Source organism: Calliphora vicina, chromosome 2, assembly GCF_958450345.1.
Source record: "Calliphora vicina chromosome 2, idCalVici1.1, whole genome shotgun sequence".
Classification (NCBI taxonomy): Eukaryota; Metazoa; Arthropoda; class Insecta; order Diptera; family Calliphoridae; genus Calliphora; species Calliphora vicina.
The window spans coordinates 2,511,122-2,532,976 of NC_088781.1; the positions used below are offsets into that span (position 1 = coordinate 2,511,122).

At 28.4% G+C, this 21,855-nt stretch overlaps 1 protein-coding gene across 4 annotated transcripts in view; it reads left to right on the top strand.

Moving 5' to 3' along the window:
* Positions 1–18,321, top strand: part of Plc21C (Phospholipase C at 21C) — a 108,470-nt gene extending 90,149 nt beyond the window's left edge. The window contains exons 6-21 of one of the 4 annotated variants that reach the window (XM_065499334.1): positions 3,401–3,534; positions 3,829–4,014; positions 4,303–4,500; positions 8,913–9,095; positions 9,264–9,444; positions 9,882–10,119; positions 11,236–11,378; positions 11,453–11,666; positions 11,730–11,887; positions 11,958–12,128; positions 12,187–12,387; positions 12,454–12,784; positions 13,198–13,654; positions 13,714–14,079; positions 14,163–14,307; positions 14,370–18,321. In XM_065499334.1, the coding sequence (XP_065355406.1) occupies positions 3,401–3,534; positions 3,829–4,014; positions 4,303–4,500; positions 8,913–9,095; positions 9,264–9,444; positions 9,882–10,119; positions 11,236–11,378; positions 11,453–11,666; positions 11,730–11,887; positions 11,958–12,128; positions 12,187–12,387; positions 12,454–12,784; positions 13,198–13,654; positions 13,714–14,079; positions 14,163–14,307; positions 14,370–14,627 (3,564 nt within the window). In that variant the 3' untranslated portion in view covers positions 14,628–18,321. The remainder of the gene's footprint in view (positions 1–3,400; positions 3,535–3,828; positions 4,015–4,302; positions 4,501–8,912; positions 9,096–9,263; positions 9,445–9,881; positions 10,120–11,235; positions 11,379–11,452; positions 11,667–11,729; positions 11,888–11,957; positions 12,129–12,186; positions 12,388–12,453; positions 12,785–13,197; positions 13,655–13,713; positions 14,080–14,162; positions 14,308–14,369) is intronic. The other 3 variants (XM_065499336.1, XM_065499335.1, XM_065499337.1) reach the window with 3 other exon arrangements.
* Positions 18,322–21,855: the final 3,534 nt, after the last annotated feature.

The window sequence follows — 21,855 nt, forward strand, 5'->3', positions numbered from 1 at the left end:
CGATGATGCAAAAGAAAGAAAGAATGAATTCCTTTTGACGTGCAAAACATTCACCTGATTTGCTTAAATATAATAAACAAATAAAATAAAATTTTCAAAACAATTTATCAAATTTAAAATACATAAACACAATTCCATATTCTCCACAAAATAATAATTGGAAAATGGTCAAATACAGTGCACATTAATTTAATGGTTTAAACAACTTTTTCATTAAATAATTAAACAAAAGAAATATGTTTGTAAAAAGTGAATTCTACAACCATTAGCAGCATCAGTTCATGCTAATTGACAGCATTAGTTGCAGAATTAATAAAAATGTTGAATTTCATGATTGACTTTTGACTGTAATTTGAAATGCTGCCAAAAATTCTAAACCTACAACTTGTTTGTTTGTTAATTTTTTTATTTTAGCATCCACTAAAATGTTTTTGTAGTATATCTTTTGCGATCACTGTACCGTTTTAAGTAACATCATGTAAATGGAATTCTATTTTAACTCTTTAATACAAATATTTTTTCTGGCAAAAGAACAAACAACATTTTTCGTTTTACATTTGAACATGTTTAAATTTTGCAAATAAATAAAGAATATTTGTTTTAAAGTATTTTTTTATTAGGTGAGAATTGGCACAAGATTCTTTGGAATAGTAAATTTTTACTGAAACACAATATATGCACTCATTTTAGATCTTATGAATGAGAATATGTTATATATTAGGTGAGTCAATTTGTATGGATGCAAAAAAATAAAATAATAATCATAGGGGGCAAATGATTTTACAAAGAATTGTAAGTATTTTTGTCCTAGAAACCAAAGGTATAAAATGGATTTTGACCTTTCGAAAATTCAAAAATATGTTGTAGCGATTCTCTAGAAAGTTTGTATTAACAGATAAGTATTGTGGACCAGGAAAATAATTCTGGGCTTTTTTCTATCACTTATTAATTCGGCTCCAAATTTCTATTAACTTTATTAACTCGTCAAATGAAACACTTGTGGGGAGTATAATCATTTTCTGAGTCGATTAAACGATGTCCGTTTGGCTGACCTTGTGCGCAAAGTGAAGATATTTCGATACATACAATTTTTCGGCCCAAGGACAAAGCCTTGTTGAAATCGGTTCATTATTTCACATAGCCCCCAATCAAATCGGTTATAAATGTTTAGTTTATATGTATAGGTTTTCGCTCCAAATAAGTTTTATATAGTATGCAGAATTCATGTCATTCGGTTGTTGAAATTTTAAAAGAAAAATGTTTTTGCTCATTTACTTAGTGTTGAGTATTATATGGTCGGGCTTGACCGACTTATAATTGTTAAAGATTTTTTATTTTTTTTGCAAATCACTCAAACGTATATATATATCTACTCTAACTACTCTCAAATTGTTTTCAATAATACTATGTAGCATATTTTTATTCTTATCCGGTTAATACTCGATTTAAAATAATATATTATCGACCTCTTACTGATTCTGCACACTTCTTCTGAACAGATAAGGTATAAAGTGTGTCTGTAACATTTATAAATTTATAGAAAATATGGTTAATTTCAACATCAATAAATAATAATTGAAATATACCATTTAATCTTATTTAAAAATTTTTTTCTGATTACATATTTTGTGGGGAAAAACGTAATCGGTACAAAGTTATGTTTCTGATTAAATCGACCATAATTCCAGCAACTTTTAATCAATCTTTGCTTCAAATACTAAGATAGTAAGTTTATTATGTCTAAGCATGAAAAACCCAAAAAATATCTAACATCAGAAACATTTATTGAATACTTGAATTTCTTCCGTAACTACGAGGGTGGTTATTGCCAAAAAAAAATAGTTTTAAACTAAAAATGAAATGTATCGAAAATACATTCCCTGGACTTAAAGTGAACATTCACAACTTTCAGCAGTGTATCTTGACTCTTTTTAAGTAATCACAATCTCAACAGCAATTTTACTAAAATTTTCAGAAAAAAGTTCTTCATAAAAAAAAAACAACAACCTATGTTGGTATGTAACTAGAGTTTTTCTTTTCCCGCACTTTTTCATTTCCCGGGAAATCGGGATTCATTTTAAAATTTCCCGGGATCCCGGGAATTCTTGTCTAGAACAAATTATTTGATTTTAAGAATGTAAACTTCGTTAAAAATCTAAAAAATGTCATTGGTTTTAAAATGTAATTGGATACAAATAAAAAATTCCAGTAAAAATTTAATATAAAGAGATGAACTGACACGATTTATAATTTTGGTTATATACAAACCTGTCACCATTTGTATCGGTTTTGTTCAACTTTCGTTAGATTCCAATTATTTCTGTTAATTCGCAAAAAATAAATATTTTAATTTTTTTTAATTTTGAATTGCATTTAATTTTTGATTTAATAAGCAAAAATTAAATCAAAAATTAAATACATAATGTTAAAACATGAAGAAAATTCCAAAAATTTTAGTTTCATTTTTTGCGAAAAAGCAAAATACTAAAATCGATCGGATAAAATTCTGTGACAGTAGTGAACATTAAGGAGTTTTTGGAATAATCAACTTTAATCTTTTTCCTTGTATGAATCTTCTGCATTTGTTTTGAAGCTTAAAAATTCTTTTATTCTTTCAAGTTAAAAAAAATCACATAAAAAAGGAAAATAATTCCCGGGACTTCTCGCAAAAATTTCCCGAAACTTCGGGATTGAAAATTTTTCGGAATTCCTGGGATTTCTCGTCCCGGGAATTCCCATGAAAAACTCTATATGTAACCCAAGCATTAAAATACAATTAACACAACATCCAAAATGCTTTCCAAATGTTCGATGTAATTATTGAAATTATAACAAAAAATTAGTTATCATCCCCCCATTTAAGGTTAAAGAAACATTTGGAAACATACAATAGCATTTTTAAAACTAAAAACTAAAAACACATCCCAAAAGCGTTTAGGTATTTTACAGAGACTAGAAATTATAAAAAAAATTGTCAGAGCTCTTATGAAAATAAAATAGACATAACTTTTTTCTCTATTCACTTAATAAACTAAACGTTTTCAACAAACACTACATACATATTTCAAATATGTTGTAATCAAATTAATTATTTTTACAAACTTTGAAAAAATAATTTAATAAAAACCACATGCATCAATGTCGCATAAAAGAAACAATTATAGAGTATTTTGTAATAAATAGCTTTTAAATAATAATAATTCACAATATATGTATGTAGAACATGCTAAACTAAAATGAGTGACTGACTGACTGCCTGAATAAATGAGTTATTAAAGATTAATAAAATTACGACATGAACATACGTACTACTAGTAATTGCACTTAATTTTTAAATGAAAATTAATGTTCTTTTTTGCCAACTCAATTAACTTATATGCTTTTGATATTTATTTTACAGCATTGGTGTGATGGCTTAATGAGGCTGGCATACAGTTTAATGCAGTTAAATGGATCTGTAAATATGTTTCTGAAAAAGTCCCACACAAAGCTGTGCTTACAAATTGACAAAAGTGGCAAAATACCAGTTAAAAAGTAAGAAAATTTTATTTTATGGAATACAATGCGCCCTCGGTCAGTGCAACTAATAATTTTGTTATGGAAAACGAATAAATAGTATCACAATTGAACTTGAACCATATCAAATTACTTCAATTAATTAAACTTTTATAAATTAAATTAAAAATATATAAAATTATTCATTTAGCTCTCTGTAAACACAAATTCAAAATATAAATTTCCAATAATCGGGGATTGCACAAACCGAGGGCGAACTGCATTTCAGCACATTAATAATTAAATAAAATTTTGTAATAACACATATTTTAGCATTGTTAAAATGTTTGCCCAAAACAAAGATGATCGCAAGCGTGTGGAAAAGGCTTTGGAAAATACTGGTTTACCCTCGGGCAAACTGGAATCGGTGGCTATTTCAAAATTCACATTTGAGGAATTTTATAATCTGTATAAAAACATAACACAACGCAGCGAGGTGGAAAAAGTATTTGACAATATGTAAGTTTTTCTTTCACATTTTTCATAATATTACTTATTTTATTTTTATTAGCGCTTTCAAAATAATCAAAAAAGCAATTTGCATTAATTTGTAGAATGTTAATTTGTATGTATAAACGTATTTATTTAATCCTATTTTATGGCCTTAACAAAAGGGTAAAATAAAAATATTCATGTTGACGTTCGTTGTATTTGTTGAATTTTTTTTATTCCCCCCTTTTTTATAGTCGGTATTAAATTAATTTACATTTTTTTTTTTAATTTTTCATACTGCTTGTGATGCTATAGAGTGGGCAATACAAAACGCAAATATATGACCACCAACCAATTTATGGATTTTTTGAACAACACACAGCGTGATCCAAGACTAAATGAGATTTTATATCCTTATGCCGATACGGAACGAGCCAAAGAAATCATAAAACAATATGAACCTAATAAATTCAATATACAAAAAGGATTATTTAGTTTGGATGGCTTTTTAAGGTACGTATTACTACAAAATCTACATGAATACATACATTGTAGTCAATCCCAAGAGCATGAATGATGTCAGTAGATGATGAAGTGGGCAAAGTGTTTTAATAAAGTTAGTTGAAGTATTTAACAATGTAGAGCTATTTAATTTAGAATATTTCAAAGTAAAAACTTTTTATTAATGAATAATTTGATTTAGTTAAACAAAAAATATTTAAATTTTATATGCAGAGTTTTAATTAAATTTAGGACATAAATATAAATATGATAAATGGCAAATACCCTCATTAACACAGGTCAGAATATTAAATCATTGATTTAGTTTCAAATTGAAAATTGTTTACAATAAAAATACATACTCTTACATATAGATTAGATTTTATTCTTTTTGAACTATTGTTAGCAGAAAAATTAAAAAATTTTGATAAACTTATTATAAATAAATTTCCATCTATTTGAATGAAAAAAAAAACATACCAAACTGAGGAATAACTTGACTTTAGACATACCAAACTGAATTTAGACCCTAGCATTTAATTAACTGTGAAAATACATATTTTCATGTCTTGAGCCAAGTATATTTGTTATTATAACTGGGTAACTGAGACTCAAATCAGTGAATTTTAAAAGGTTACGAAACAAAATATTGTTATTTCAGAATATAATATGTATTTGTTTTTTAATAATTGCTTCTGATGAAGTAGTTTGCTGCATTTTGTATGCGAGTCAAGGGACCTCCTAATTCATGTTTGGATTCCTTTAAAAAATTTATCATATCTCAGGACAAGTAAACTTTAAATTGAGTTCTGGCTACCAGTAAATATCGAACTAATACAGGGTTTTTCAACAAGAACTTTGTTTTTCAATTGTGGCAACACCAACAAGTTTTGACATTTAGTTTTTTGACGTATTCATGGTAGATGCATTGGCAATTGCATAAAATAATTAAAATCCTCTATAAAAATGTTGGTTCTGTAAAGTTACATTTCGCTGGTTTTTCTGAAAAAATAATTTTTTCAGACGAAGCCAAGCAAAATTGCCGTATTTGGGCTTCTCAAAATACTAGAGCGATTATTGAAAAGCCTTTGCATGTTTAACGTGTCACTGTATGGTTCGCTATTTGGCCTGGAGACGTGATTGGGCCGATGAAATGGAAATGCGGTAACGGTCAATGGATCAGGCTATCGCGAGATGTTAACAACTCAATTTTGACCCATTATTGATGAAGTGGATATCACTGACATGGGGTTTCAACAGGTGCCACAGGGCCACACAGTCAATGAAAAGATCAATTTATTGCAAACCAAATTTCCCGATCGCATAATTTCTCAAAAATCTATACGTAGCCAATCGAATGGATTGCAGTCTTAAAACTCAAAATCCGTGTTGTGATTAACGAAATAGACCCGCCATTTTGCCAAAAAGTGATTAAAAAGTTTTATGAAATTTTTTTATCTAAGATATAAGCCCGAAACCGGGCTTTTGGAAACTCTAATTTATAGTGTTGTAGTGGTTCACAATATTTTGGATGAGTCATATCTATGTATTTTAATTGAAATGTCATTAAGTTGTTTGTTTAATTGGCTATTTATTATGTGATTAACAGTTGTAATTAATATAAACTAGGGTTATTATCAAGTGTTGGCAATTGAGAACTTTTTTTAATGGAAAAATATCATATTTATGTAATCAAACTTTTACAATCGAAAAATTTGACAGCTGTCAATTATTGAAAATATATTTTTCTATAGAAAGCTGACACTATGTTACAAAAGAACCTTTTTATACCCCATTGTTAAGTACAAAACAACTACATATCGTAACATTAAATGCAAACGGACGTAACTACACAAAAATTCAAAATCGAATTTTTGATTTGATTTATTTTTAGACCTCAGCGATCAAAAATTTCAACTTTATTAAAGACATTCAAACGCAAAAAGTTGCCAAGAATATTTTATTATTATTGATTTTATAACGTTTTTTTCTTCTCCTTTAAAAAAAAAGTGTAGTTACGTCTGATTGCATTTAAGGTGACGATATATACTGTATGTTCGATAGAATTATAAGAGGCGAAATGGAATACAAAACAACTTCTTTAATGGAACTTTGTTATGTGATCAATGTTTTACTTCTACATAAGTATTTTCTTTTGCAGCTGGACAACTTAATTTATATGAATTTTTATTTATTAAGAAAAATATGTTACACATAAAATATTCTCGATTTCATAGCATCCTTTTTTATGTAAAAGTTTCCATAGTCATATTAAATTCTTTTATGATTGTTGAAAATAATACAAAAAAAAAAGAAAACATATTCAACCTTTATTTCATTCACCTCAAAACTTTATCTTGAAAAACTTGTGACACCACTCAGTTGTCGACACATTCAATAAAACCGAGCGAACAAAAACTATTTAACAATGTCTCAAAAGAGTGACTGACACACAAATACAAGAATTTAAAAGCATAAAAAAAAAATAACAGAAATAATAATAAAAATTACTTGAAATACAAACTAGCAGACTTATTGGTCCGTACTCATGTATGAATATATGTATTTGTTCATGTTTAAGAGTGTTAGTGTGTTTGTGTTTAAAAAGGATGTCGCATAAAACTTGTGTTGAGCAATGCAATGAAGGACAAAAGTTTTATTTTTTTAGGCTTTACAGCGGAAACGTACAAAACACAACATAAAATGTCATTCAACGTGCAATAGGGTTTGAATTTGTAGACTAACTTTTCCAAGTTCCTGTATTCGTACAATATTCTCAATTGTGAGATGGTTCGTTCACACATACACAAACGTGTGCGTAAATTTGTATAAAAGTATGGGTGAGTGAGTGTGTGTGTGTATGAGTGATTATATCAAAAAACCATTGAAGGTTATATAATGAATGACAAAATCAGTTTACTTGGTCTAACAATGCTGCACAGTACAGTTACAGTGTACACTAAACACACACAACATACTACTCAAGTTTATTGCAACCCATTTTGTAAATGACATTCGAATGGTTCCGGTGCATACAAGTGTTTGCATGTTTTAGTTTTATTTTTTCCTCCGGCTTTAAATTCTCTACCACTGTTAGAAAAATAAATATATCCACATTGCCGCTCATACCATTTTTAAGCTTCAGTAGTTTAAAAATATTAAATCGTGATTTGAGAAATAATCACTCACTAAAATCATATGTTTTCATTTAAGAATTTAGAAAATTTAAGCATTCTTAATTAATTCCAAAATACTAAAATTTTGGTGAATAAAGTTGGTGGTAAATTATTTTATATAAACTTTTCTGCAAATTTACGTGATAAATTTTGTCATTATTCATAGCACTGATTTCAGTATACCGATCGACTTAGAATCACTTTCTGAGTCGATTAAACGATGTCCGTCCGTCCGTCTGGTTGGCTTGCTGGCTGGCTGGCTGGCTGTCCATGTAAACCTTGTGCGCAGAGTACAGGTCGCAATTTTGAAGATATTTCGATCAAATTTGGTACATATTATTTTTTCGGCCCAAGGACCAAGCCTATTGAAACTGGCTGAAATCGGTCCATTATTTCACCTAGCCCCCATACAAATCTCCTCACGATATTAGACTTTATCGGCCATAAACATGTGGTATACTCACAAAATTCAACATAGTAAACTCTCATATAGACATAAATCACACGACCTAATTTCATGGTGATCGGTCCATAATTGGTCATAGCTCCCATATAAGGCCCACTTCCGAAAATCACTCAAAAATATAAATTATTGAAATTTTAATAGAAACATGTTTTTGCTCTTTTATTTAGTGTAGGGTATTATACTTTCTTACTTGTTTTCAATATAAAAAAGTGACCTCAAGCCTAATTAATTTAATGGTTTATAAAATGTTAACTAATGAAAGGATTTACATACACACACAGAGAAAACAGATTCGTGGTAGCAACCGAATTTGTAGCCAATCGAATGATTCTGTGTTAGTGAACGAATTTTACAGTTGTGGGTAACAAAAGTTTGGTTGCTTCAACCGAATTTCTCTTTTCTCAACTGACTTACTGTTCATAGAACCGAAACATTGTATGTGTGCAATCGAATCATTCGATTGGCAACAAATTCGATTGCTACTACGAATCTGTTTTCTCTGTGCATGTAACAAAAAATTTTAAAATATTAAAAATAATCGCGTGGGGGCATTTAAACTTGGAAATATCAACCATTTAACTCATTTAAAACTCTGATATTAGAGCATACAGTTTTAGTTGTTATTTGTATTGGCAGCAGCCTGCTAAGTTGTGAAATACATATTTTATGCATAAAGAGGGACCGACGACCGACCGACCGACCGACCGACCATGTATTTATATTGAATTTCAAACAATTTTGTTGATTTTATATATCTTTACCACTTTTTTACGTGCTTGCAGATACTTGATGTCAGATGATAATCCAATAATGGCGGCAAATAAATGGGATCTAAATGATGATATGAACCAACCTTTATCACATTATTTTATAAACTCTTCCCATAACACTTACTTAACGGGTCATCAGTTAACCGGTAAATCATCGGTTGAAATTTATCGTCAGTGTTTGTTGGCTGGTTGCAGGTACGAATGAGACTTCGATAGAATGATAAATGATGTTGATACATACATATTTGATGTTGTTCTTAATTACTCTATTTCATACTCTTTGAACACCCCCTAATGCACCATAATACATGCAACCCAATCACTACATCATGACCATGATGTTTTTATCATTGCATGCAAAAGGTGTGTGGAGTTGGACTTTTGGAATGGTCGCACTGACGAACCGGTCATTGTACATGGTTACACATTTGTTCCTGAAATATTTGCAAAGGATGTTTTGGAAGCCATAGCGGAGAGTGCTTTTAAAACATCAGAATTTCCTGTGATATTAAGTTTTGAAAATCACTGTAATCCCAGGCAACAGGTGGGTTTAATAACGTGCTGTTTATTTTTTTCATTTTCTTTGTTCAAGTATTTTTTTGCTAAATGTACACCTGTACATATACAATTTATATGGGTTAACAAGAAGATGAAGAGAGAAGAAAACAAAAGTAGTTAGAAAATAACTTTTATAAACAAATTAATGCTTCAAAGGAACCTGGTGCTAACAACACTTTTTATTTGAATTTGCATTTATTTATTTTTTTTTTGCCTTTATTTTGTACATTGAATTTAAAAGTTTTCTACTAAAAACCTTTAAAGAAAATTTATATAATAATTTAAAACAAATATTGTCTTAGTTAGCATTTGTAAAGTTACATGATATGTATAAATATAAATTTTTTGTAAAGAATTTGTTTTTTTTATCTATTTGTGTATTTTTGTTTGTCTATTATTGAAATTTGTATTGTAATTTTTTAGGCTAAAATTGCTAATTATTGTCGTGAGATATTTGGTGATATGTTGCTAGATAAACCCATAGATTCTCATCCACTTGAACCCAATATTGATCTACCACCACCATCATTTCTCAGACGTAAAATTATCATTAAGAATAAGAAAAAACATCATCACCATCACCACCATCATCATCATCACCACAAGAAAAGTGCGGGTGGTTCGGCAGTCAATAACAAACAACTGATCTCGGCCAATTCAGGTAAGTGAAGCGGGATATAAGTATTTACATATAATACAATATAACTTCGAACAATTGTGTGAATTTAAAATGAAATATGTAAAAAAAATCATAAGCGACATAAGTTCTTTTAAAAACTAGATTTCTAAAATTTCACAATATTTGAGAGCAAAATAGACTATGAAAACGGTAAACAATTTAAAGTAAATTTATTATTCTGTCTCAAGTTCTTTCTACAGAAATGCATTTTTAATTTTAAATAGAAATATCAAATTTAATTTAGGGAAACTTTAGGTTGTGTAAGACTAACGGCCGCAAATAATGTCAATGATGAAAAGTCTGTTCTTAAAGCAGTGTTAATACGAATACATAGATTTTTTTTACCCTCGAATAATGTCCATAAGGACATTATTCGATGTAGAAATTAAGGTATGAAGTTAAATTAAAGTAAATTGTTTTTCATATATGTTTGAGGGTATTCGATTGAAATACAATTATAGTAGAATTGGGCTTAATCATTCAAAATTAAAAGTTTGTTCTTTTTGTTCAGTTGTTAATTTTTATTCTGAGGTGTGAATAAAAATGATGGTTTGAAAATTTTATCTTTGAATGTGTTTGAACGAAACAAATTTGTCGTACTACTACAAAAAATTAACAATAATAATGAACAAGGCGACTGAAGAACTTCGAACTGTTCATTTGACTGAATTGTAAAATTGAACTTGTACGTTCATGAACCCAACACTAAATTATAGTAGTTATTCTTCGCGAAATTAAGTATATATAAATTAATTTCCAGAAAATTTAGTACCCGCAAAATTTGCTCTTAGTATAGCATAATACTCAGAAAATTATATATAATAAAATGAAATAAATACATTAAGTTGTTTGAACGCCTCTGTCTATGTGACCTAGTTTTAGCCCCACAAATATAAAATTATATAAAAGCAAAAGAAAATCACAAACATATGTATGTAAATATGTATGTTTTTGCGAGAATAGGAATAAGCTTAGGGCAATATTATTTTAAGATGTTGTGTCTTTTTATTCATATAATAAAATGTTAGAGTTAGTAGCTTTGAACATGTGCATCTTTTTTTGTATAATTAAACAAGTTGCCCTTTATTCAATTTCCAGTGGATGCCACTAATAAAGCAGCATCAATTGCACCCTCATCACTGAGTATACAGCAACAGGTTTCTATTCAAGAAGATGGAAGTACAGCAGCAACTACAAACGGAGACATTGGTAATGGCAGTAATCATGCACCGCCCTTACAAGTAAGTAAAGAAAAGGTCATAATAACAAGGATATTTAAAAATAATAATAATAATATGAATGCGTCTAATTTTAGCAATTACGACAAAGTTCTAAAGACAGTACAGGCTCTTCAGATACCGACAGCTCCAGTGATGATGAATCTTTACCTAATACTACTCCGATTTTACCCAGTGGCAATGAACCGCCACCAGAAAAAGCACAGAAGGAAACGGAAGCTGGAGCAGAAATTTCAGCTTTGGTGAACTATGTTCAGCCCATACATTTTAGCTCATTCGAGAATGCTGAAAGTATGTTTGTGTTGGACTGGTGTCTTAAAAAACTGATTGTTTATAATTAATTTATTATTCTAGAGAAAAATCGTAATTATGAAATGTCCTCGTTTGATGAAAAACAAGCCACCACCTTGTTAAAAGAAAGGCCCATAGAATTTGTGAATTACAATAAACATCAATTGTCCAGAGTATATCCAGCAGGGACACGTTTTGATAGCTCTAATTTTATGCCCCAGGTGAGGATCAACACCCACCCATTCACCCATTTAATAGTTTAAATTAAAAAAAAAAAAACATTTTTTTTAGCTCTTTTGGAATGCCGGTTGTCAATTGGTGGCTTTAAATTTTCAAACATTAGACTTAGCTATGCAGCTTAATTTGGGAATATTCGAATATAATGGTAGATGTGGTTACTTACTAAAGCCAGAATTCATGAGACGAACAGATCGTCGTTTAGATCCATTTGCTGAAAGCACGGTAGGCGAATACAACTTAATTCATAGAAAAAACTGTTAATATTCAAAATTAATTTTAGGTTGATGGTATTATAGCTGGTTCCGTTTCCATCACAGTACTATCAGGACAATTTCTTTCCGATAAGCGAATAGGCACTTATGTAGAAGTCGATATGTTTGGTTTACCAGCTGATACAGTACGAAAAAAATTTCGTACTAAAATTGTTCGTGACAATGGTATGAATCCCATATACGATGAAGAGCCTTTTGTATTCAAAAAAGTGGGTGTAAAATATTGATTTCATATTAATATCACAAATCTTGTAAAACAAAAATTTTAATTTCAGGTAGTATTACCCGCTTTGGCGAGCATACGTATAGCAGCTTATGAAGAAAACGGCAAATTCATTGGTCATCGAGTTTTGCCAGTTATAGGTTTGCGTCCTGGCTATCGTCATCTAAGTTTGCGCACTGAAATGGGTCAGGCTTTACCCTTGACCTCACTGTTTTTATGCATAATTGTGAAGGATTATGTTCCCGATGACATTGCCATATTTGCAGAAGCTTTGGCAAATCCTATTAAATACCAAAACGAGCTAGAAAAACGTGACAAACAATTGGCGGTATTACAAGAAGACACTGAACCTATAGCAATTGAGGAAGATATAACAAATTCCTGTAAGTTTTACGAATTTCTCTAAGAACTTTAAAAATTAAAAATCGAAAAGAATTTACAATTAAACAAATTTATAATTTTAGTGGATGAACTAAGTTTAGTAATAACTAATATGAATTAAATTTATATAGTACATTAAACACAGTATTTAAAGTTCCTTAACATAAAATTCACTATGGAAATATGAATGAATTTAGCAGTTAAAGTGGAATTGAATAATATTAATCAATATTTTTTTATATTACATTATTATTTTTATGAATAAACCACCAACACATTATTATAAACAACACAACACAAATCCACCACACCCTCTGATCTCTCCACACAAAAACAACAACAACGACACACCACTAAACTCCAACAAATAAACGATCCCTCAATTCTGACAATTTACAATATTCATAAACAATAGTTGTTTTTGTTCAAGTAGGTGGACAGAAGAAAGAGCTGAGACCGGTAGAATCAAATACTATAAGTCCAAAACATAGGTCTAGTTTAACAGCGTCCGCTACTATGAGTGTGGAAGTCTCCAATGCCAGAGACACGGCTGACTCGGCTAGCTCCACGATGCAAAGCATACAACATCAACATTCTCTCGATTCAACGGCTCCAACATCTGTCAGGCAAATTGAATCATCCCAGTTTGATGTAGAATCGTTGACGGCTGAACCATTGGAAAAAATATTAGAACACAAAACGGTACGCGAGAAGCGTTTGGAAATGGAAAAGAAATTAGAATCTATACGTAAGAAACATGATAAGGAAAAAGTGAAGATTTGCGGTTCCAAGTTAAGTCCCATGGACAGCAGTAAAAAGCCTAAATTTGCTATAACCAATAAACTGGTGAAACGTTTAAGTAATAAAAACCTGTAAGTTTAAACCCATATTAACGACTTGTTTACAATACAGACCTTTACTTTAAGAACAGAAATTGTTTATTTGCCAACAGTGAACCTACAGTCGAAGTTCCACCCTGTGCCATGGATTTAGGAGAGAATCAAGAAGAGTGTTCCGGAGATACAATGCAGAGTCTAGAGGGTACGGTCGATGAGAGATTGCTGAATTCATGTCGGCAGTATAGCCAGCAATATCGGGAGTTGCAGAAAAAATATCACGAGGCAATTTATGCAACAGCTGAGAAGGTCTTGCAAACATCACAGGACAGTCAACTTAAACTATTAAAGTCTTCTCTAGATAAGGTGAATAATGAAGTTATGCATCAGTTAAGAGAGGCCAGAAAGGTGGAAGTAAAAAATTTGGCATTAGTACACAAAGATAAAGATGAATTTGTGAGGTGAGTTAAAATACAATGCACGTAGTTTAAAATTTATCAAAGATATTAAAGTAATATGATTTTTTATCTATAACTGTTTATAGAATGAAGCGTGAGGTGAGAAGATCTGTGGTTGAGCGCGGCGTAGCCGAACGCACCCGTTTAATGGACGTATATAAACAACGCACCGAGGATTTACGAAAACAACATGAAATAGTTAAAGCTAATTTAATAGAACATAAGACAATGGTTGGTATATTTATACATACAAATAATACAATATTGAACTTACCTTTAAATTATATTTTTAGGCTCGTCAAATAGTTGATAAAGTATGTGAATCTCGCTCTTGTGTCTCCACCAACGGTTTCTTGGTACTTTTTCACAATACCTCTGCCACCTCTACCTGTACTTCCTCCTTAAGTAATGAACATCATCTTTCTTTAGACATTGGTTCGTCTTCTAATCAATTAGCACTATCACCCGCCCGTTCAAATAACAGTATATCCAATAGTACGGCAGCTAGTTCTGCCTCAGCAACGATTTTGGCATTGCCACATAAATGCTAAAATAATCATTAAACACAAAATTAACAAGTTTTAACGTAAAATTAACATAAAATTTGTAAAGAAATAATCAAATTTTATGAAGAAAAAAAAACAGTATTTATTGTTGTGAAAAAGAAAACACAAACAAACGAAGAAAACATTAAATGGTGGAATGTTAGGTTTAAAATTTATTTTAGAAAAAAATTTAAAATGTAGTCAAAATTATTTTATAAATAATAATAATAATATTAAAGAATATATAGCAAATAAGTTACTTTACACCAAAGGAGTACTGATTAATTAGTTCATATTGATCTCTGATCTAAGACAAACATTAAAAATGGATTAATATATTGAATCTATTAGAATTGTTGAAGATAATTCATTTCATAAACATGGAAACTTTAAAAAACTTTAGTAGTTTTCACTCTTGGTGGTACACATGATATGTTCCCATGAAATATTCATTTCCCTCGAAGGGAAAATTGCTATCAATCACAATAGTTAATTTTGTTAGTAACAACTTTTTATTGTTTACAAAATTCCATCTAAAAAAATGGGGAATTTTTTCACGTGAACAAAGTTGATGAAGGAAAAATGGGAAAAGGCAACATTTCATGTTATTTTTACGAAACTTTTAACTTGAAACCGTGAGTGAGAACTGCATTTAATAAAGATCTAAATAAGTTATTGTTATTCGACCTTATGTAGGTACCTCTGAGCAACATTCATTATTCCTCTTGATTATCTAAAATATGAATTCTCACATATTTCAGTATTGGTTCATATTAATTGTTTTGTTTTTCGTTTTCTTTTCTTAATTTTTTATTTGATAAAACAAAATTCCTTTACCGACAAGACAATCAGATGCTTCCTCCTTTATTGTAGTACTTCAAAAGCAGCGTAATAAATTATAGATTAATACATTTGTTGCTGCGATCTAGTAAATAGTTTTATTTTTACTTTACTTACAATATTAACCAGGTCTACAAGGGTACTCTACTAACAAATGTAATAAACGCCATTATTGCTTTTTAATTTGTAGATGCCTTTCGATTGAATATTTCAAATATTATTTAGAGTTATATATTTTATAATAATTTATTGGTTTTTATTATACCAATAAACAACATATTCAAGATAATCCCGAATAAGAAATTTACATACAGATGTATGTATATATTAATCATTCAATCAAATGTTATCTGTTAAATTAAAATATGGATAAACTTATTATCGATTTTAACTTGGTCCTATATAATGTTATTAAGTTGACATTTTAAACTCTGCTAATATTAGTAGAATGATTTTAAATAATGAATAAACTTTTTTCCAATTTAAGAATAATAGAACCAAGATTTTAAACACTTACAAATTTTGGTGTAAAGTAATTTGTGTAAGTAGTTGAACTTAAATAAGGGTTGAGTAGCTTTTATGTCGGTTTTAGAAATAGAAAATTTTACAAGCAGAAATGAAAAATTAAGAAGTTTACCAAATTTTTGATAAAACTGCAACAAAAAATATACAATGCAAGAAGAAAATTTATTGAATTAAACTCGAGTTTGAAATATTATTAAAAAAAAAACTATTGACAAGATTTTCTTTTAGAAAAACTGTTAAAAAATTTAATTTTCTTCTTGTCTTTAAATGTATGTACGTACGTACATACTCGTATGTATCTGTACGAGAAATGTTATTTTCAAAAATTTGTTACCTTATTGTTAATATTATTATGTATTAGTATTTAAGTGGAATAACAAAAATCTGAAAAAATACTATTTTTTGAAAAGCATCAAAAGAAAAACAAACAATAACAATTAAATAGATTTATGTATACATATTTCCTTAATGTCCGGTTATCATTTTTCTGGCAGTAGCCAGTTAACAGGTATATATAATGTTAATATGAATTATATTGTTACGAAAAAATATAATCTGACATTGCTAATATGTATGTATGTGTCTTAAAATACTTTAAACTTTTAAGTGTCTACTACGATTAATACTAACTTATAAAACATTTGGTTGTATTTATTTTAGAAAACGAAAACAAACAAAAAACTTGAATGAGTTGATTTTTAATTTTAGGATTTAAATTTGAAAGGTCTTAGTGCTAGAACATGATAGGAAACATCAAAACATTGAAATTTCATTAAACTGTATTTAAGCTGCGAATTAATTAATTCAATTTAAGCTTAATTCACTAAAATCCTAATTCAGAATGGATTTCAATCGATGAAAACGTTAACGATTCGATAAGGAATTAATTCTATAAAAAATGAATTCAATACGTTTGAATTAATAAGGAATTAAGTATGTAAACTAATTCGTAATGAATTCAGTAGTGGAATGGTTATTAACATATAAATTAAATTGGTTTTTAAATTGAATTACGAATTTTATGTGTATTAAATACAAATATTTGAAATGCGGTATATAAAGTAATAAAATCACTTAATCCATGTGGCTTATCATGTTTTTACAGTAAACCCTTTCATTTATATAATTAAAGCAAATCAAAAAAAATAAATAAACTAGTCTTATTTCCAAACCAGAATCTCAGATTAATTAGACGCTGATGCTTCCTATATATATGTTTTGATCCAAAAAGCATTTTTTATTTCTCATTTTTTGTTCATTTATAAAATTATCTTTAAACCACTGTTTGTTAAGAAAAGGATACTATATAAAAAAGTTTTAAACAAAAATGTATTTGTATGTATTGTATATTATACACTTAAACAAATGGTGTCATTGAAACATTATTGTTATTATTATACATATGTATCATTTATGTATATAATTTTTAAGTTAGTATGTTTTTGAATATCCTGCTTTTCAAAATATTACATACATTAAAATTAGTGCTGATATAATTGTGCTACATACAGGAGAACAAAGCGAAAGACTGGAGATTGTAAGAGAATAAAGTACGTTGTCGGTTACTGAGCAACTTTTGTTCAAACATTCAAAAATGTTGTAATGTTGTAAATCTTTTAAAAGAGAAAGTTTTCTACCACTTTTTTCAAATCAAAAGTTCTTACTGGATTATGCATGTAAATATTTTAAAGTTAAATTCTCATCAAAGCATTTTATTGCTTAATATTCTAAATTATGTCGAAATAATTAAATTCATTTCAAAATCTGCTATAAATTGTCTTAGGAATTATGTACTTTTAATAAGAAAATTACTAAGCATTCATACATTTGTTTAATCTAAAGTTTGCCAGTAACTGCACAACAACCTGTAAAATAAATATAAATTACTCAGCAACTATTTCTATAGAATTGTCAAGTTCCAGAGTCTTTTTTTCTCAAACTCCTAATTAGTTTACTTAATAAGGCAGCGTTTTTATGTTTTAGTCTAATATTATCTATTATATACATTTTTATTAAGTTAAACCAAGAATCTTTTGTGTACTATTTTAAATGATACAATTTAGTTTAAAAGTTTAATTTTTAGTTTTAATCAATGTCATGCATGCCAAGTGTTTCAACTCCAAAAACAAACAAACAAAAAACAGCAGAAAAAAGCACAAATTTTGTAATAAATTTTTGTGATTTTATTATTATAATAACTATATTACTATTATTATTATTGTGTGTGATTAATTGTTAAGATTTATTTATTTATGACTTTTTTAGTTTGCTTTTTTATGTAATAATGTTTTGTTTATTTTTTAAATAAATGTTTTCAACACAATGTCTATAAAAACTCTTTTACTCTATTATTCTATAACTACATGTCTTACTTTGAAGAACTTTTTACTCCAATCTACAACAATCTCTACATATTTTTACAACACCGGCATTTGATTGTCCCTATAAATCAAATTCATCCCGAAAGACTGTTCATTTGACACCTCCTCAAATTAAAAAAAAAAGTTTTAAAAACATTTAAACATTTTTTAAAATTAAATTTTATGAAAGACAATCATAACGAAATAAAACAAATTTTTGAAACTAGTATACCTTAAGTATACTATTGCAACACTTTATACATACACATTATACGACTTATAGAACATCCCTAGTGTCTACTAAATAAATCTGTAGTAAATAGAACACAGACCACTAAACGTAATTAATTAAGCAAGCAAGCAACAAATTTGTAAACTATTAACTTTCTCTGGACGGCAGAACCACCTTAGATGTTGTAATTCGCAAAAATACATATTTCAAACTTATATAATTCCTTCAACAATATTGTATAGAAAATATTAAATGAAAGCCATAAATTACAGCGTTTCCAAATTTACCTTTAAATAAAAGTATGTATTAATATAATTTTTATTAATATACAGCCCAATTATGAATAAAAATTCCCCGGGAGTTTTTCCCCTTTTCTCATTTTTCCTATTCAAATTCAATGAGAAAAAACTCCCTCGGAATTTTTTATTCATAATTTTGTTGATTGAAATGTTGTTTAAAAGGTTTCAAACTCTAAAACGTTAATAGCAAATTGACTTGTTTTAAAATAATTTGGAAACGGTATAATTTATTGATTGTTTAATTAATTGGTGTTATTCATTTGTAAATTTATTTTTTAAATACATATACTCAAATAAACATATTAATAAAATTAAAAACTTATTCATAATGATTTTCCCATAAAATCCGCATACAACTTACAAAAAATCAACTTTTCATAGAAATATGCTGAAATAAATCATAATTATGTATAAAAATCTTATGAATAAGTTATAAATTTAGTACTTAAAATTGGTGTTTTACAAAACTTCAAAAGTTAATTTTAAAAGCAATATAATATTATTAAAAATAAATTGATCTAAATAAGAAGTATTAAAAAAATTGGTGTCTACAAAATTATTTTTTAAATTGCATGATTTGTAAAAAATATGTATGTATATGTCGTATACTATGTATTCTATTTCTTTATATAATTTTCTGTTTTTTGATTTATTTTTTTATTTTTATTTTTTTTTTTTTTCTATCAAAATAAATATTTTGTAACTCAAAACATAAAATTTTTGACTTTTTTTGCAAAATCAAAAACTTTGTTGACTTTTTTTTTCAAAATGGACCCTTTTTTAATTTTTTTTTTTAGGTCAAACAAAAGCTTAGATATTATCCTTGAAGACCCTTTTGGTCGCTTAGTGGGATGCGAGTGGGATATCTATCAAAATAAATATTTTTTAACTCAAGACTTACAATTTTTGACTTTTTTTTTTGCAAATACGATTTTTTTTCCAAATGGGCCCTTTTTTTAAAATTTTTTGTAGTCAAAAGAAAGCTTAGGTCCATTCCTTTAAGATATTTTTAGTCCCTTAGTGGGATGCGAGTAGGATATCTATCAAAATAAATATTTTGTAACGCAAGACATACAATTTTTTAATTTTTTTTTGCAAAATCAAAATTTTTTTCCAATATGGGCCCTTTTTTAATTTTTTTTTTTTGCTCAAAAGAAAGCCTAGGTCCATTCCTTTAAGATATTTTTAGTCCCTTAGTGGGATGCGAGTGGGATATCTATCAAAATAAATATTTTGTAACGCAAGACATACAATTTTTTAATTTTTTTTTGCAAAATCGAAATTTTTTTCCAATATGGGACTTTTTTTTAAAAATTTTTTTTGCTCAAAAGAAAGCTTAGGTCTTTTCCTTTAAGACCTATTTTGTCACTTAGGAAGATGTGAGTAGGATATCTATTAAAATAAAAATGTTGTAACTCAAGACATTCAATTATTGACTTTTTTTTTGCAAATTCGATTTTTTTTTCAAAATGGGCCCTTTTTTAAAAAATTTTTTTTAGTCAAAAGAAAGCTTAGGTCCATTCCTTTAAGATATTTTAGGTCCCTTAGTGGGATACGAGTGGGATATATATCAAAATAAATATTTTGTAACTCAAGATATACAATTTTTGATTTTTTGGCAAAATCAAAAACTTTTTTGACTTTTTTTTAAAATGGGCCCTTTTTGTAATTTTTTTTTTTGCTATAAAGAAAGCTTAGGCCTATTCCTTTAAGATGGTTTTGATCGCTTAGTGGGATGCGAGTGGGATATATATCAAAATAAATGTTTTGTAACTCAAGACATACAATTTTTGTGTTAAAACATTTATTTTGATAGATATCCCACTCGCATCCCACTAAGGGACTAAAAATATCTTAAAGGAATGGACCTAGGCTTTCTTTTGAGCAAAAAAAAAAATTAAAAAAGGGCCCATATTGGAAAAAAAATTTTGATTTTGCAAAAAAAAATTAAAAAATTGTATGTCTTGCGTTACAAAATATTTATTTTGATAGATATCCCACTCGCATCCCACTAAGGGACTAAAAATATCTTAAAGGAATGGACCTAAGCTTTCTTTTGACTACAAAAAAAATTTTAAAAAAAGGGCCCATTTGGAAAAAAAATCGTATTTGCAAAAAAAAAAGTCAAAAATTGTAAGTCTTGAGTTAAAAAATATTTATTTTGATAGATATCCCACTCGCATCCCACTAAGCGACCAAAAGGGTCTTCAAGGATAATATCTAAGCTTTTGTTTGACCTAAAAAAAAAGATTAAAAAAGGGTCCATTTTGAAAAAAAAAAGTCAACAAAGTTTTTGATTTTGCAAAAAAAGTCAAAAATTTTATGTTTTGAGTTACAAAATATTTATTTTGATAGATATCCCACTCGCATCCCACTAAGCGACCAAGTAGGAGTTCAAGGAAAATATCTAAACTTTATTTTAAGAAAAAAAAAAAAATAAAAAAAATAGCGTATTTTAAAAAAAAGTCAAAAAAGTTTTTGATTTCGGAAAAAAAATATTAAAAATTTTTTATTTTTTTTTTTAAATATTTTTTTTCGAAAGATCGAAGAAATAGCTATCTATACTATTTGGAACACATTTTGCTAAGAACAATAGGTAATAAGTTACATGGATAAGAAAAAACCCCTGTTTGACCAAATTGTCAAAATTTTACCCCCTATAACTCAGAGAGTTCTCGACCGATGTTGTTGAAAAATTGTGTCTGAGTTACTATCCAATAGAGCTAACCTTGGTGCAAATTTCATCCCGATCGGAAGACATCGATTTCAAAAGTTGGTTCACTTGACATGAAATCCCCCATATGTATATATGTATATTCAAATGTTTTCAATTATTTCATAATTGTGCTCAAAAACAAATTTTTATAACAATTCTACTATGTTTTGAAAATGAATTTGATATTTGTTGAACCATAGCTGACAACTAGGTAGGTTACTACTGAGAGCCAAAAACTTAAGTCAGCTGTCAAAAATCAAAT